The sequence below is a fragment of the Hypanus sabinus genome, chromosome 13, assembly GCF_030144855.1.
Source record: "Hypanus sabinus isolate sHypSab1 chromosome 13, sHypSab1.hap1, whole genome shotgun sequence".
In the NCBI taxonomy this organism is placed as follows: Eukaryota; Metazoa; Chordata; class Chondrichthyes; order Myliobatiformes; family Dasyatidae; genus Hypanus; species Hypanus sabinus.
This window is the reverse complement of record NC_082718.1, coordinates 107,191,915-107,210,694: the sequence shown is the minus strand read 5'-3', so window position 1 is coordinate 107,210,694 and position 18,780 is coordinate 107,191,915. Positions and strand designations below refer to the sequence as shown.

The 18,780-nt window shown below is 42.3% G+C and overlaps 1 protein-coding gene across 5 annotated transcripts in view; it reads right to left on the bottom strand.

The window, feature by feature from the left end:
• LOC132404257 (solute carrier family 2, facilitated glucose transporter member 11-like) overlaps positions 1 to 4,732 on the bottom strand; it is a 40,312-nt gene extending 35,580 nt beyond the window's left edge. The window contains exons 1-3 of one of the 5 annotated variants that reach the window (XM_059988385.1): positions 4,370 to 4,732; positions 3,852 to 4,034; positions 2,811 to 2,929 (exon numbers count right to left, since the gene is read on the bottom strand). In XM_059988385.1, coding sequence (XP_059844368.1) covers positions 2,811 to 2,819 — 9 coding nt within the window. In that variant the 5' untranslated portion in view covers positions 2,820 to 2,929; positions 3,852 to 4,034; positions 4,370 to 4,732. The remainder of the gene's footprint in view (positions 1 to 2,810; positions 2,930 to 3,851; positions 4,035 to 4,369) is intronic. The other 4 variants (XM_059988381.1, XM_059988382.1, XM_059988383.1 and 1 more) reach the window with 4 other exon arrangements.
• Between the last annotated feature and the right edge of the window lie 14,048 nt (positions 4,733 to 18,780).

Sequence of the window (18,780 nt, the reverse complement as noted above, 5' to 3'; positions counted from 1 at the left end):
CAGGGATAAACCAGGCAGAAAACTTATCAATAACAGGGAAGATCTTAGAAAGTAATCTTAGAAAGTAATCTGAGAAGCAGGATTGAAAGATAGATAAAATAGACATAGCCAGCATAGTTTTGTTGTGAGGGTGGAGCAGTTTGACTCAATTTTTGGAAAAAATATGTGACTGTCTCCTATTGATTATAGGAGGCAGGATTTTTGTGTGTTTGGAAGCTTCTGGCGAGTGAAGCACACAGTTTTCTCACTGTTATACACATTAATGATTTAGATATGAACGTAGCAGGCATGATTTGTGTTTGCGATATTGGTGATAATTGAGAGTGGTTAAATGTTGCAGAACAAAGGCAGATGGAATTTAATCTTGGTAAGTGTGGTGTGATGCATTTTTGAGGGCTGGTCAGACTAGGCCATGCAGAATAAATGGCAAAACCCCAGTGAGTACTGAGGAACAAATAGACCTTGGTGTAAACATCCAAGGATACTTGTAGATATCAGCACACATAGAGAAGGTGAAGGCGGCACATGGTACACTTACCTTCATTGACAGAAAACAAAAGAGCAAGGAGGTTATGATACATTTGTCAGGCCAAAGATGAAGCACTGTGTACAGGTCTGGTCATCACACCATAGGAAGAATGTAATTGCACTGGAGAGGGTGCAGAAGAGATTCACCAGGATTTCAGTTCCAAGGGTGGACTAGGCTGGGTTTGCTTTCCTTGGGATGAATGAAGCATGCAAAATTACACGGGTGTATATAGGGAAGAAAATGAGAAACATTTCCTCACAGCAGAGAAACTATAGCCTTAAGTTTAGAAGAAACATATTTTTCACCCAGTATGGTTAGAATGTGGAATGATATCTGAATGGATAGTGGATAGTGGAGGCAGTTAATCCTAAAGTATCATACTGAGTTCTTGCATCACCAAGGCTTACAAGGCTATAGACCAATCACAGGCAAATGAAATTAGTATAGATGGTCAACACGGTCACATTAAGCTGAAGGCCCATTACTGGGCTCTATGAACATGACTCATATACAAAATTGGTGGCTCACAGTGCTGATAGTGGATCAAACATTGTAAAATCCTTAACACATCAAAAGAAACAGGGAAGCAAATAATGAGCATGTACAATTTTGACATGAAAACTACATGATTCTTGCTCATCTCATCTATACAAAGGGAAGAGCAACTGAATGATAATCTCACAGTCCCCACCTTACTCAGTACAAGATTAAACCCCGAATATTAACATCTCGACTCCTCTAACATGTGGTCTGTGGGTGACAACAAGACACTCCAACAGTATAGAAGCAATCGCCTTAACTGATGGTAAATGAGAAGGGAAGGAAAATTCATGTCAAGCTGGTTAAAGTTTTAACCCAATCTTGTATCTTTCCAAAACTGTGCTTAGCAGTATGATGTAAAAAAAAGCATTGACCCTTATCAGCTGTAAGATTTAATAATCTAGTATTTACATAACAACATTTTTGCTCTATTTCACTAAAAGCATTTTTACTTCACGACAATCAAATATACAACTAACTTTTACTGAAATGGCCCAATTGATATTATAAACAGGAGGGGATGCCCCAAACTTTGTGACAGTTTTAGTGGTTACTCTGCAGCATGGAGATGGACTTGCCAATTACAAAATCAGGTTATTTAGACAGCAAATACAGTCAAAATTGTGATAGTCATTGGTGAATTTGGGAAGGCGATAAACTGCTTAAGCGATAGGTAAATGTAACAAAAGTATTTTAAAATTCATTCCTTGTTATTTTGGGATACAGCAGCAAGAGGTATTCGCAAACAAAGGAGGCAGCATTGTAGGGGTTTTAAAGACAATCAAAAATTGCTTTATTAGAGTGAAACAAAGAATTAAATACAGAAAGAGAGAAAAAGTACTCTCACTCAGCAGTAGTCATAATCTAGCCTAAAAAACTTCCACTTGCACAAAGAAATTGTGTAAACATTTACCCCTGCACGTTTCCTGACAAATACATTTTTTGCCACTATCTATGTTCAAGGCTGGCGACTGGTACTCACACCACTTTCTCAAAACATTATCACATCCCAGACTAACATCATTTTGTCTTACAAGCATCCACTTGCTGTTAGCCATTTTAGCGTATGTATACCAAGGAGGAATCACATTTAACTCTTTCTTCACAGTACAGCGACAGTACACAAGAGTGGTTATATCATAAGGAGTGAATACAGAACAGTAACTTACAATAAGCCACTGTTTCATTAATGAATTATCAGGGTGAAAATTAAAAGCTAGTGATAAATCTCCTATTCTTGCCTGTAAAAGTAGTGCGGGGGGTGGGGGGAAGCAGGCTCTGAATGCGATTGGGCAGACTGCAGTACAGTGGGAAGGAACAATGCACGTGAAGTTCCAGTACAAGAGCAAAGAGGGTGGTGTGTTTTCTGTTCATGTCACACTTACCCTTCCACATCCAATTCATGACTACAATTATCCACAGGACAACCATGCTACCAATGTCTCAGGCTCAGTGCTTCATGGCTCAAAAATGGTCTTTCACTAAAAGGTTCCCTGAACAAAGCTCAACGACGCAAAAAATGGACAAAATAATTTATTCCACACAGAGAATAAAGGATTTTGCCCACCTCTGAGCCATGAAACATTTGGTCCATAATAATTCAAAAGACATCTGACTTTTCAAATGGCATTTCTAATACATTCTCTATTTCTTCAATGCATTACTTTAATGTTATTGATCTGACATCACCACTCAATGTAATTTATAGTAATTTCCATCAATAATTGTACAAATAACTTACCAAATCCATTTATAGACTTCTTCTGCAAGATGGTTAGGTGAGAAGTCAAGATTTAAGGAAGTGGCAGCATCAAGCAGCAGGAAAATCAAGCCTCCTTTATAGATCCAGAGCTGAGTGACCTGTTGTATTAAAGACAAAACACTTGAACTTGAGATAGACGTTGAACACTACCTGATTCTCAAAGCCGTAATGTGCATTCCCTCCGCTGCTCAACATCCACTGAATGGGTGATAAAGACGAAAAATAACATACTCCTCCACATTAAAATCATCAGCCAAACATTCCCCCAATATATCATCCCATCGTGTTTCTTATCACATAGATTTATATTTCTTATAATGACACAAAAGACCCTTTGACCAATCCCATAAGTCCCATTTTCCCTCTTTATTTCCCAGAACCCCTGCAGCTTGTTTCCCCTCACACCATTTACACACTGAATGGTGATTATACAGTAGTCACATGCTATTAAATTGTCAACAAGTGGGAGAAAACTGGAAAACCCAGAGGAACTTTTTGGCTCCAAGAACATGTGTAACTCTGCACAGACAGTGCCTGAGAAGCAAACTCTAATCCCTGGAACTGTCAGACAGTAAGACTAACCAAACTCCAACGTACAAATGTCTTTTAGAGACACCTATGAAAGAGGTGTTCAATATGGCAGGAATCAAATTACTTGTGACGTGAATAGAAGATAAAAGGAACTAAAATAACTTAAGTGAACAGAACAAACAGAGAAAAGGTCATTTGAACCTCTTCTACTGAGGGACAATCTGTACAAAAGGGACGGGCTGCACCTTAACTGGAGGGAAACCAATATCCTGGCTGAAAGAAACACAGGTAGATATTTCAAACTGTTTTGCCATGTAAAATATTTTTATATTTTCTAATAGTTTAAGTAAAATCAAATATTTTAATATACTCTGAGATTTTTAAAACTTCTCAAGTAATATTGCCTTTGTTTAATGCACTCTAACAGATTTTAAGGATTACTGGTGACTTTTTTGTGGAAAAATTCTATAAAGTGTAAATATAGCTTACTTCCTGGTTTGCCAGAGGGTCTGTTTCATCTCAGTAACGCGTGTTTTTCCCCGTCGGTGTGGTCTCGTCTTGACTGTCCGACCAGATGGCTTCCAATCCCGGGAATTTGGGGAACCACCCGAGAGAGATCAGGTTGCAACCTCAGCTCCTCAATGCCGCCAACACACTGAAGAGGTGGGACGACTGGTAGAAATGCAGAGTGGTAATAGGAGGAGGAGACATGGGAGACTGCAGATACCGTCAACTGGAGCAACGGGCAATGCGCAGAATAGCGACTATGGATGCAGAGGACCAATTCATGCATCAGGACACGGGGTACTTGGGGGAATTGAGTCAGAACGCTTCTGTTGACTGGGTTACAGCCTCTGTCGCCGGACCTCTGCCATCATTATCACTTTAGCATTCCTATGCGCACTACCACGATTTGTACTATTCCGGTACTTCTGCGGTCGTCGTTATATTTATTACTTCCATGCTGTTTACTGTGTGAAGTGCACACGAACAAGGAATGGGGGTACCTGAATCTATTTCTACGGCCCTTCTCCATCACGGATACGGCGGGCTCGCTTCACCCGAGGTCGCCGGTTGGTGTTCCGGTATCCCGGTGTCTGACCCGCTCCCTCAGTCCACGCTCAACCATCGCTGCAAGTCAGCAAACTCACCGGCATTCCTGACCCTGTTCACTTTGCTCCTCCTTGAGTTATTTCTCCCACTGATTTGTTGCCGTGTCGAGGGCTGCCTTATTCAGTCACCCGCCTGCCGTCATCCTCCGGGCGACAGGGGGCAGTGTCGCGGCGCCGCCGTCAACCTCCGGGCGACAGGGGGCAGTGTCGCGGCGCCGCCGTCATCCTCCGGACGGCAGGGGCCAGCGTCGCGGCGCCGCCGTCATTCCTGCCCTCTCCACATATCCCACATATCTCCACATATCCCTTTACTATCTTTAAGAGCTCAATCCAACTCTTTCTTGAAAGCATCCGGAGAATTGGCCTCCACTGCCTTCTGGGGCAGAGCATTCCACAGATCCACAACTCTCTGGGTGAAAAAGTTTAGCCAGAGAGTGGTGAATCTGTGGAATTCATTGCCACAGATGGTTGTGGAACTAGGTTGTTTGTATGTTTAAAGCAGAGGTTGATAGGTTCTTGATTAGTATCCATCATTGTCAAGAAGTCCTTCATGACTTCGGATTCACTTTATAATTAATGCCTAACCAGATCAGTACTTTCACTGTGAGTGTCTGCAATGTGCTTGCCTGGGTGATGGCGGGGCAAATACAACAGAAACCTTCAAGAGGGTTTTAGGTAAGTACATGGATGTGAATAAATGGAAGGATACGAACATTGCTAAGGCAGAAGGGATTAGTTTAGTTGGGCATTTGATTACTAATTTAATTACTTTGATACAATATTTTGGTCTGAGGGTACTGTTCAATGTTCTGGCATATACGGTGGAATATCAGCAAAATTTTTGTGAAAATAGTGGACTAGAACAGGTCAGGAGCAAATGAGCAGCTGTTAAAATTACTAGAGAAATTAAAGAGTTTGACTGCTGATAAATCCACAGGTTTTGATGACCTGTTTCAGAGCTTTGAGATAGTAAACATCTTCCAAAATTCTCCCAGCTCTGAAATGGCTCCTACAGATTAGGACATTGAACAGGACAATTTTGTGCCAGCCATATAATCTTCTCTAAAATCAATCCAACCCTTCTGTCCTACGTAGCCTCCATTTTACTACCATCCATCTGACTATCCGAGTCCCTTAAGTCTCTAATGTATCTGTCCCTATCACCACCCCTGGCAGGGAATACTACTCTCTGTATTTAAAAAAAAAAGATATTCTGCCCCCCTATATCTTTCAGCAATCACCTTAAAATTATGCCCCCTGGTATTAGCCATTTCCTCCCTGGGAACAAGGCTCTGTCAATCTACGACAACCTTCTAAACTGTCCATAATTTCACCAACTTTCATGACATCAGCAAGCTTACTAAACCAACATTCCATTTCCTCATCCAAATAAGTTGTAAAGTAGAGCTGTTAAATGGAGGAGAATGAGAGAAAATGGTGACTGAGATAACTGATCAGCTACTGTCGTGGTGGAGCAAGCTCCAAGTCTTGATAAACTACCGTTTCTATTTCTTATGTTTAACTCATAACTAGGAACTGAGTTGTCATTCTTGTCCTCCAAAGAACGTCTTTACACATGCCTTTCTCCACCCTCGTTTATTGTCTTTATGTCCCAAGGATCCTGAATTAAATTATTCCATTAAACACTACCAATCTTCTATGTTACTATTTTCAGCCTTTTCTTCCTCTGTTTTTCAAACTTGTTTCTCCCCTTCCTTCCACATTGAACTTTGTCTCTACTGAAAAGATTTTAATGTACCTATTGAGCAGGTTTAAATCATCCTAAATGATAGTGGCTTCCACATGCCTACATGCTCACCTGTCTTTATATCGCTTGCTGTCACTGGGCAGAGCTCAAACGTCATGTATAAATTCACTGATGATGCCAGTGTAGGTCATAACACCTTAGATGGCAATGAGGAGGTGTACATGAATGGCTGAATGGTGTCACAACCGCAAGCTCACACTCAATATCAGCAAGACCCAGTAACTGGTTGTGGTCTTCTGGAAGGGGAAGTCAGGAAACACACACCCTAGTTCTCACTGCGGAGTTAGTGATGGAAAGGGTGAAAAGTTCACATCTTCGAGGATCTATCCTGGGCCACCATATTAGTCAATTGTGAGTGAAGGCACACCATTGGCCCTACTATGTTAAGAGTTTGAGGACATTGGAAATGTCACCATAGACTTTTGCAAACTTATATAGATGTACAGTGGAGAGTATTCTGACTGCATTACAGCATGGTATGGAGGCTCAATGCACAGGATCACAAGTAACTACAGAAGACTACAGACTCAACCAGCACCATCACAGCCTCAACCTTCCCTACCAATGAGGATATTTCAAAAAGTGGCGCATCAAGAAGTCAGCATCCATCGTTAAAGACCCTCACACTGGGATATACCCACTTTTCAGGGATGAGGTACAGCAGAGCAAAGATCCTACACTTACCCATAAACAGAGGGCTATGGGTAACCCAAATTTCTAAAGTAAGTACATGTTCAGCACAGCTTTCTGGGCCGAAGGGCCTGTATTGGGCTGTAGGGTTTTCTGTGTTTCTATAACTGACTCCTGTCCCCTTCCTTTCCAGGATGAAGTAAATCGGCCTGAAATATTGACTGTTTAATTCCACTCCATAGGTGCTGCCTGACCTGCTGAGTTTCTCCAACATTCAGTGTGTGTTGCTCTGCATTTCCAGGCTCTGCATAATCTCTTGTGTTCATGTATTTTTATTCCTTGTGTTCTGCCTCAAAAATACGCATACAGAATGATCTGTCTGGATCCCATAGCAAAGTAAAGCTATTCACTGTATGTTGGTACATGTGACCATAATAAACTAATTACAATTACAGTTACTATAGTTTCCTACCCATAAGACATAGGGGCAGAATGAGGCCCTTTGGCCCATTGAACTAGCTCCGCCATTCCATCATGGCTGATTTATTATCTCTCTCACCCCTCTCCTACCTTCTCCCCATAACCTTTTTATACTTACTAATCAAACATATCAACCTTCACTTTAACTATACACAGTGACTTGGCCACCAAAGCCATCTGAGGCAATGAATTCTACAGATTCACCACGCTCTGGCTAGCGAAGTTCCTCCTTATCTCTGTTCTAATGGGATGACTTGTATTCTGAGGTTGTGCCATCTGGACTTAGACTCCCCCACTATAGAAACCATCCTTTCCACATCCAGTCTATCAAGGCTTTTCGGTGTTTGATAGGCGTCAATGAGATCCCCCTTTATTCTTCTAAACTCCAGTGGGTATAGGCCCAGACCACCAAATGGACTCCAAATGGACTCCTCATATGTGACAATAGACAGTAGGTGCAGGAGTAGGCCATTCAGCCCTTCTAGCCAGCACTGCCAATCACTGTGATCATGGCTGATCATACACAATCAATACCCCGTTCCTGCCCTCTCCCCATATCCCTTGACCCCGCTATCTATAAGAGCTCTATTTAACTCTCTTGAATGCATCCAGAGACTTGGCCTCCACTGCCTTTTGGGGCAGAGCATTCCACATATCCACCATTCTCTGGGTGAAAAAATTTTTCCGCATTTCTGTTCTAAATGGCCCAACCCTTATTCTTAAACTGTGGCCTCTAGTTTTGGACTCACCCATCAGTGGGACCATGCTTCCTGCCTCCAGCGTGTCCAATCCCTTAATAATCTTATATGTTTCAATCAGATCCTCTCTCATCCTTCTAAATTCCAGTGTATACAAGCCCAGTCGCTCCAATCTTTCAAAATATGACAGTCCCGCCATTCCGGAAATTAACCTTGTGAACCTACGCTGCACTCCCTCAATAGCAAGAATGTCCTTCCTCAAATTTGGAGACCGAAACTGCACACAATACTCCAGGTGGAGTCTCACCAGGGCCCTGTACAGCTGCAGAAGGACCTCTTTACTCCTATACTCAATTCTTCTTGTTATAAAAGCCAGCATGCCATTAGCTTTCTTCACTGCCTGCTGTACCTGCAGACTTGCTTTCATTGACTGATGTACAAGAGCACCTAGATCTCGTTGTACTTCCCCTTTTCCTAACTTGACTCCATTTAGATAGTAATCTGCCTTCCTGTTCTTGCCACCAAAGTGGATAACCTCACATTTATCCACATTAAACTGCATCTGCCATACATTTGCCCACTCACCCAACCTGTCCAAGTCACCCTGCATTCTCATAACATCCTCCTGACATTTCACACTGCCACCCAGCTTTGTGTCATCAGCAAATTTGCTAATGTTACTTTTAATCCCTTCATCTAAATCATTAATGTATATTGTAAACAGCTGCGGTCCCAGCACCGAACCTTGCGGTACCCCATTGGTCACGGCCTGCCATTCCGAAAGGGACCCGTTAATCGCTACTCTTTGTTTCCTGTCAGCCAGCCAATTTTCAATCCATGTCAGTACTCTGCCCCCAATACCATGTGCCCTAATTTTGCCCACTAATCTCCTATGTGGGACCTTATCAAAAGCTTTCTGGAAGTCCAGGTACACTACATCCACTGGCTCTCCCTTGTCCATTTTCATAGTTACATCCTCAAAAATCTCCAGAAGATTAGTCAAGCATGACTTTCCCTTCATAAATCCATGCTGACTTGGACTGATCCTTCTACTCCTATCCAAATGTGTCGTAATTTCCTCTTTTATAATTGACTCCAGCATCTTTCCCACCACTGACGTCAGGCTAACCAGTCTATAATTCCCTGTTTTCTCTCTCCCTCCTTTCTTGAAAAGTGGGACAACATTAGCCACCCTCCAATCAGCAGGAACTGTTCCTGAATCTATAGAACATTGAAAAATGATTAACAATGTGTCCACGATTTCTAGAGCCACCTCTTTAAGTACCCTGGGATGCAGACCATCAGGTCCCGGGGACTTATCAGCCTTCAGACTCAACAGTCTATCCAACACCGTTTCTTGCCTAATATAAATTTCCTTCTGTTCTACAGCATAGAGAGGAATAACGAGTCAACATTTCAGGCCGAGACTCTTTATTCCTTTCTATAGATGTTTCCTAAGTTTCTCTAGCATTTTGTGTGTTACATATCTAATCTTGTTCCACATCTCCTAAAGATAATCGGTTTGAAATGTTTATGTTTTTCACTTTCCGTGGATGCTGCCTGACGTGCTGAGATCTTGGAACACTCTGTTTATTTTTTCATATTTCATGTTATTCTTCAAGTGCAACTTCAAAGTTCTTGCCTGGACCCTCAGCAGAAGCTGATAGAGCTTCCAGTACAACACTCGCAAGTTGGTTGACCTCGGCTTACAGTTGAGTGGAAGCTGACATGTCAACTGTGATTTACTCCATATGGTCTACAGGTGATGAAATTGAACTGGCTGCCACTTCCATGCTGGAAGATGTGGCTCTGAATTCTACACAACACCATGTACATGCTAGGATCTGGACTCTGTCCACATTTACACTGCAGTCCTGCTTTATAGCATTGTGCATACTCATCTGTGGTCTATTTCTTCAGTCTCAAAAGTCCTCTATGGTAGGACTTTTGTGTAGCTCTGCCCTCTTGCAAAGCCTGAGCTAACCTTTCTGTTGTTATGGCTTCTGACCTGCTGATGGCTGGAGACTGTGTGTTCCAGTCCCACTGCCAGACAAGTCTCTACAATATGCAAGATCCCTGTATTTCAACTAGTGACTAAGAGTGTGACACTGGGTGACCAGTTGGCAGATGGTGTGGTTGAGGTGGAGGCCATTTGGCCCACTGTGCCAAGACTGATCTTTTATTTGGAATAATGTGTTCAGTTCTGGTTGCCCCATTATAGAAAGGATGCAGAAGCTCTTGAGAGGGTGCAGAGGAGATTTACCAGGAGAATATTTATAAGGAGAGGTTGAGCAAGCTGGGGTTTTTCTGTTTGGAGAGAGGGAGGATGAGAGGTGATTTGATAGAGGTGTACAAGGTAAGAGGCATAGGCTGAGTGAATAGCCAGAGACTTCATCCCACAGTGAAAATGGCTAATACAAGAGGGCATAACTTTAAGATGACTGGAGGAAAGTACAGGGGGAATGTCAAAGGGAAGGTTTTTTGCACAGAGAATAGTGAGTGTGTGGACGTGATATCGGGGCTGGTGGTAGAGGTAGACACATTTCAGAAACTCTTGAGAGGCACATGGATGATATAAAAATGGAAGGCTATTTAAATAGAAGGGAAGAGTTAAATTGATTTTAGTGTCGGTTAAATGTTTGGCACAACATTGTGCACCAAAAGGCCAGTATTATGTTATGGTTTCAATTGTCCTATGCTCTATATTCTTTATGTTCTCTTGGTGTTGAATAGTCATTTAGTCAGGAGATGGTTTTGGCCAACTAAAAGAAAAAAGCAGCAAGATGTGGACCTGCATCTGTACAAATACCTAAATGGAGAAATTAAACTTTCCAAGTTAGATTTGTAAAATTAGTAAAGAAACTTAAATTGTTTTTTTTCTCTGTTGCATCAGAAAACTGTGACTCCTGATCACTGATGGAAATTTATGATTGATAAGATTACATTGAACTAATCAACCTGGCTCTAAGGACTGACAGAAGACAAAGCTGTTCACAGAATTTAAGAGCCAAGAAACAGACGTCAAGATACAGCAAAGAACCATAGGAAGGCAGTCAGTCAGTAAGCACTTCGCAGCCAATCAAGAACTGATTAAGTGCTTACAGCAGAGGGTGGTTAGGCTGAGGAGCTGGAGCTGTGAGCGATGGCACCAACTCAGGAAAGTATATTCAGCCCAGACTGACTTGCTGAGAAATACTTGTACACAGTTAAATGATTGAAATGATGTAACCCTAATGTAAACTAACAATTTGTAATTACAATGAGAGATTGATAGAACTTGTGGAAGATATAATGTAATATGTCAATGAATTTAATGACCATGAATGATTGTGTGTGACCCTCTGCAAGAAAGAGGGAACCTAGTGATTGTTTGGTGTGTTGTGCACAGGTTATGGTAGAATAGTTAGTAGCTAAGCAAGCTGCTGTATGTGGATTCAAGATTATTTAATGTCATTTCCAATGCACAAGTGTAAAACAGAATGAAATCTTTGTCGCGGGGGGGTTGTGGAGGGGTACATTAGTGGATGGAGATTGTGTTCAGCTTTACTGCTTGGGGAAAGTAACTGTTTTTAAGTCTGGTGGTCCTGGAACGGATGCTACGTCGCCTGCTGCCTGATAGGAGTGGGTGAGATCCTTCATGATGTTACTGGCCTTTTTCTGGCACCTTTCTGGATCTTTGTTGTTGATGGTGGATAGGCTGGTGCCGATGGTGTGTTGGGCAATTTTGACCACCCATTGTGGAGCCTTCCGGTCTGCTGCAATGCAGTGGTTAAGTCATTGGCAGTGCTGCTTGAAGGAGAATAACGCATGGAAAATTCTGATACATTCTGATTGATGGAAGCTGTTGGCAGATGGAAGTGTGGTGCATAGAGTAGTGCATCTAAATAGTGGTCTTGCTGATGGCAATACCGTTTGAACATGCATTCACTGACTTCTACCATTCTAAAAGCACAGTGATACTTGTGGGCTGCCTAGCACATTCCTTTCTGATTTGATTTGATTTGACAGAAATGATGAGTTTCACTGTATGTTTCGACATTTGTGATGTTATCTACAGGAATGCCAGCAGCTACTCCAGTCCCAAGAGCCTGTCCCAGCCAATCCTGCAAATCTTGTGCATTTACTCTCACCTGATCTCCAACCTCTCTTAGATTTTCCCTTTCCTGCCTCATCTCCTCACCTCCTCGGCAGTACTGTTCGGTGTCTATTTGGTTTCTGATCAAACCATCGGAGATGCTAACTTCCTCTCCCTCCACAGATGCTGCCTCACCTGAGGAATTCCAGCAGTTTCTGTTTTAAGTGCAATTTCTAGACTTGGAATGTTTTGAACCATAACTAACGTAGGGTTCTCTGCTTTCATTTTAGACATTGATGTGTTTATGGTTAGTTCCAAGAATGGGCTCAAATTCACCTACAAACAATTCAAAAAACCAGCGAATGAATCCATCCTCTGATTTTCATTTATTTCATTTCATCACAATGGAATGGTGACTGGGTGAATCTTCAATGGAAAAGCTACTGGCTGAGTCTTCAATGGAATGGTGACTGGGTGAATCTTCAATCCTCCAGGATGTGTATGGGCAGGTTGAAGGCACAGATTTGAGCTGTGCCTATGGGTAGTAAGAACAGAACTAAGGAGAGGTCGGACATCGTTAAAGCATGTCATGTCAGCAAAACTTCCAACAGAATGAATCAGTAATACAGCTCGTAAAGAACAAGATAGAAAAAATTCAAATTAGTGAATAATTATTAATGGTATATGCAAGAAACTTCCAAAAAGGACATGTGCTGCAACCTAGAATATTTAACAAAATCACTACAGTTTGTGCCACAAAATTCAATTGCATTCAGGACACATACAACACGAAATGGAAAAGTCAGACCAACTATAATGAGGTTTATCCAGAACAGGGAGCCAATGATCATGTAGGCGGCTGGCCGTGCAGTCTGGTCAAAGATTTCCATCGGGATGATTGCAGACACAATTGTGTTTTTTGCTCGTTTTTTGCTGTTTGTGCAGTTTATTTTCTTTTTGTCGTGGTTAGGTGTTGTTTTCTTTGAATGCATTCCATGATGTTTCTTTATTTCGTGAGGAATCTCAAGGTTGTGTATTGCATATGTACTTTGATAATAAATGTACTTTGAACTTTTTGAACTTTGATTGCTGGCTTTGCATATATTGTCATAAAATTACCACTTTTTATTGAGTGTAGTAAACATGAACTGGAATGGGAGATTAGACTTCAAGATCAATATTTGTTTATTTATCATGTGCATAGAATCAGAATCAGAATGGGATTTATCATTGCTGTTATTTTTGCTGTTTTTCAGCAAATGTACAGTGCAATACATAAAATAAACGACAAAGTGTGTGCCTTTAGGCTCCTGTTCCTCCTCCATGATGCTAGTAATGAGAAAAGTGCTTGTCCTGGGTGATGGGGGTCCTTAATCTTTTGTAAGTGGGCAAAGAATCAGTGAGTGGGCAGTGGGAAGTTGCAATTATTCAACATGAACCAGCCCTATGGCCCAACACATCAAAGCATCCACGTTAACTGCACTTGCCCACATTTGACCCATATCACTTTAAACCATTTTCTCCATGTGCTGTGCAAATGCCTTTGTTATTGTAGCTGCCCCCCATCACCTCCCCTGGCAGCTTGTTCCATATACCCACCATCTTCTGCCCCTTTAAATCTTTCCCCTCTCACCTTAAACCAATGCCCTCTAGTTTTCGACTCCCCTACCCTGGGAAAATGCTACCTAATCTTACAATCACTTTATAAACCTTCATAAGATCACTGACCAACCCCCACCCCACACAAATCCTTCACTCTAGGGAAAACAGTTCCAAACTATCTAATCTCTCTTTATAACCCAAGTCCAAGCAACATTCCTGTGAATATTTTCTACACCCTCTCCAGCTTCACCACATCTCTCCTCTAACCTGGTGACCAGATCTGTACACCATAGTCGAAGAACAGCCTAACCAAAGACTTGCATGACGGGAACAAACGGCGGAGCAGACTTGATGGGCTGGATGGCCTAATTCTGCTCCTATGTCTTATGATCTTAGATCTTCTCCCCATAACCTTTGACATCCTTACTAATTAAGCACCTATAAATATACCAAATGATCTGGCCTCCACTGCCATCTGTGGTAATGAATTCCACAGATTCACCACCCTCTGCTAAAGAAATTTCTCCTCATCTCTGTTCTAAAAGGATGTCCTTGTATTCTGAGGCAGTGCCCTCTGGTGCTAGTCTCTCCCAGTATAGGAAACACCCTCTCCACGTCCACTCTAGGTCTTTCAATATTCGATAGGTTTTAATGAGACTCCTCCCTCATTCTTCTAAATTCCAGTGAGTACAGGCCCAGACGGTAACCCTTTCATTTCCTTGAACATTCTCACAAACCTCCTCTGGACCTGCTCCAACGCCAGCGCATCCTTTCTTAGATAAAGGGTTAAAAACTACTCACAATTATGGACCATGACATCCCATCCCCTATACTCAGTGCTGCAGATGATCGAAGATAAGGACACCAAATGCTTTCTTTGCTCCTCTATCTGCCTGTGTCACCACTTTCAGGGAGATAAGTAATTGTATTTGTACTTTATAGTTTTGTTATTCATTAACTCTCTCCAGAGCACTGCCACTCCCTAGTGACCTGGGGTGATTCACCTATCCCGCTTGAGATAAAGTCTGAAACTCATTTCCTTGTTCACCTTCCCAGTCAACCTAAATCCTACTTCAAACTCTGACTACCTCCTTCACCATTCACTACATCACCAGATTTGGTATCGTCTGCAAACTAACTCATCATGCCGCCTTCATTCTCTTCCACCTCATTTATATACATGGTGAACCATCCCCAATCCCTGGAGCATAAAATCCGTTTCAGATTTTAGTCAACTAAAACAACCCTCCATTGACACTTTCTGCTTTCCACCATTAAGCTAATTTTGTTTCCAATTTTCTATCTCACCCCAAATCGCATATGGTTTAGCAGACCAAGCATGACCCTGTCTAAAGCCTTACTGAAGTCCTATATTCACTGCCCTGCTCTCATCATGTCTCCTCAAGAAACTATATTACGTTTTTGAGACATGGCTATCACTAATCAGTCCAGTTTCACAGTCCTTCAGCTAGAATAGATCCTTCAACCACCTACTTCTGTCTTCTTTGCGTAAACAAATTCCAAGTCCAAATGGCAAATTCACCGTGGATCCCATGCATCTTAATCTTCTGGATGAGCCTCCCATAAATAACTTTGTCAAATGACTTACTAAAATACATGTAAACAACATCCACAACTCTACCTTCATCGATCACCCTCCTCGAAGAACTCAATCAAGTTAGTAAGACATGTCTTTCCTACATAAAGCCTTGCTGGTTCTCCCTAAATGGGCCATGGTTCTCCAAATCCTATCCCTAATAATTCTCTCTCATAACTTCCCTACCACTGATGTGAGACTCACTTGTTATAGTTTCCAGGATTATCCCTATGGATCGCTTTTTGGAAAATGGAACAATAATATCTACTTGCCAGCCTTCTGTGACCTTTCCATGTGGTGAGAGAGGACATAAGGATATTGGTCAAGCCCCAGCAGCCTCTCTCAATAACCTGGGTACATCCCGTCAGGTCCTGAGGACTTATCCACCTTAATTCTCTATAAGAGCCCAGCACTACCTCTTCCTTTACCTCAAAGTGCCCTAGCATATCAATACACTCAGCATTGAGCCCCCTATCCTCCACGTCTTTCGCCTTGGTAAATACTGACATGAAGTACTCATTAATGACCTCACTCACATACCCCACATACAAGCAATTATTCTTGAGTGGTCCTACCCCCTCCCCAGTTATCCTTGTGCTTTTGATGTATGTATAAAATGCCTTCCGATTCTCTTTAATCCTACTTGCCAAGGCCTCTTCATGCCCCTCCTGGCTTTTTCCCGTACAGTAAAAGCACTAGGTGGGATCAAGTTTGTCAAATGAGTCCAGGAATGTTAAGGAATTACAACTTCTGCCTTAAGTATACCCATGGACTTGGCCTTCACCGCAGTCTGTGGCAGAGCATTCCACAGATTCAACATTATCTGGCTAAAAAATATTCCTCCTTATGTCCATTCTAAAAGGTTGCACCTCAATTTAGAAAGGTGTGCCCTCTATTTCTAGATAGCCCCACCACATGAAACATTCTCTCCACATCCTCCCTATCTAGTCCTTTCAACTTCCGGTAGGTTTCAATGAGATCCTGCCCCCCCCCCCCCCCCCCCCCGCATTCTTCTAAATTCCAGTGAGTACAGGCTCAAAGTTGCCAAATACTCCTCATATGTTAACCCCTTCATTCCCAGAATCATCCTTGTGAATCTCCTCTGGGCTCTCTCCAATAACTACACATCCTTTCTGAGACATGGAACACAAAACCATTGACAATACTCCAGGTGCGACCAGACCAGTGTCTTATAAAGCCTCAACATTATCTCCTTGCTTTTATATTCTATTCCTCTCTAAATAAATGCAAACATTGCATTTGCCTTCTTTACCACAGACTCAAACTGTAAATTAATCTTTTGGGAGACTTGCACAAGGACTCTCAAGTCCCTTTGCACCTCTGATGTTTGAATTTTCTCCCCATTTGGATAATACTCTGCACCATTACTCCTTTTACCCAAATGCATAATCATACATTTCCCAACAGTGTATTCCATCTGCCACTTTTTTGCACATTCTTCCAATTTGTTAAAGTCCTTCTACAATCGTATTGCTTCCTCAGCACTACCTACCTCTCCACCTATCATTATATCATCCGCAAACTTTCCCACAGAGCCATCAATTCCAATATCTAAATCACTGACAAACAATGTGAAAAGTTGTGGTCCCAATACTGATACAACTCGTTCCCAACCACAGAGGTTAGGCTAACTAGCCTATAATTTCCTTTCTTTTGCCTTGCACCCTTCTTAACAACATTTTCAATTTTACTGTCCTCCGGGACCATGCAAGAATCAAGTGATTCTTGAAAGATCATGACCAATGCATCTGTTATCTCTTCAGCAACCTCTCTGAGGACTCTGGGAAGTAGTTCCTCTGGCCTAGGTGACATATCCACTTTAAGATCTTTGAGTTTGCCTAGTACTTTTTCCTTTGTAATAGCAATGACACTCACTCCCTGACACTCATGGACTCCTGGCACACTGACAGTGTCTTCCACTGTGAATGTATATTACTAGTCCAAGTATTTACTACTTCATTGTTTTTTCAATGAGATAGATGGGCTTGGTTCAGAGATCAGTCTGAATGTCACTCAGAAGGTGTCTCAGATCCCCACATTCAGTAGTTTGCAGTCTATTTTGTTCCTTTGAAAGAGGTTGGGCAACTGCACTGAAATTGCACACCACTAACAGGCAATAAAGAACATCTTGAACTTTTTCCAGTGCAGGATAACGTTCAGAGATTTCTTTCTGCAACCAGAAGTCCTGATATGATGTTTCTGAACCTCCGATTCAGCTCAAAGTCATTTTGTAGCGAGATCAGTTCTTCCTCCATCCATCCTATTAATTCCTCATTACAAGTGCTCAGGAATGGATTTTTACTCAATCTGGAATTTGGATTGAGAAGATCCTGAGATCTCTCTGACATGTCTTTATGCAGCTCACCCGGGTAGGCACAATATACTCAAAATCGTCATTTGGTATTCCTTCTTGACAGCCAATGCTGCACTTAGGGTTATCTTGGCCAGAAATGTTAAGATAGCTGATTTGACTTTGATAAGATTAACAGATTTTATTAAATTTACAAATAATTCTAACAAACAGCATGTTATGCTTAATATTCTTGATGACTGAATGAAACATTTGAGTCTTCAAAGAGTTTTATCATTCTCAAAAAGCACTTAAAAGCTTCTCAGGCAGTTTCGTTTTGAGAGCGCCTGTCTTGTGAGAGCAACAAGCCTTCAAACTATTCATCATTCTCAATAAATCATTGAGAATTGAGAGGATGGGATTCGGTCTTGTTTACTGCTGTGGTAACAGTATGTAATGCTTTGTGCAGCCACGGTTTTTGGGACAAGATGTTGTCTGTAAATTACACAGTGAATGGTAAATGGGGCGCCATGACGGTGTAGTAGTTAGCGTGATGCTATTCAGCTCAGGGTGTCAGAGTTCAATTCCGATGTCAATCTGCACATCCTTCCAGTGGATGCACAGGCTTTCTCCGGGAGCTCCAGTTTTCACTCTGTGGTCTAAAGATGTACCAGTTGGTAAGTTAATTAGTCATTGTATGTAAATTTTCCTGTGAGTAGGCCAGGGTTGAATAGGGGGTTCCCGGCGTGGTGCAGCTCGAACAGCAAGGAGGGCCTACTCCATGCTAGAACTCAAAATAAAAATGTTTGGTGCAGCGTTTCTCAGGAAAATTGGAGTGTCAGGAACGCGGACGGATGGACCCAAGCGCAGGACACAGACACTGAAGTACCAGGGGCAGGACAGGATGGGGATGCCATGGCATTTAAGGGTAGAGCCGGGGTTCTGGTAGATAGAGTGTAACGCTCCCGGAGTTCAGGCAGGCAGAGTGGAGTGGTCCCCAGGGTTCAGGCAGGCAGGCAGACAGGTCCCCAGGTTCAGGCAAGCAGGTCTAGGTGGCTAGATAGGCTGGCAGAGAGCCCTCCCTGGGCAGGCTGCATATATACCAGGAAGGGCCGCCTCCCAGGCGGAAACACCGGAGGCCTGGG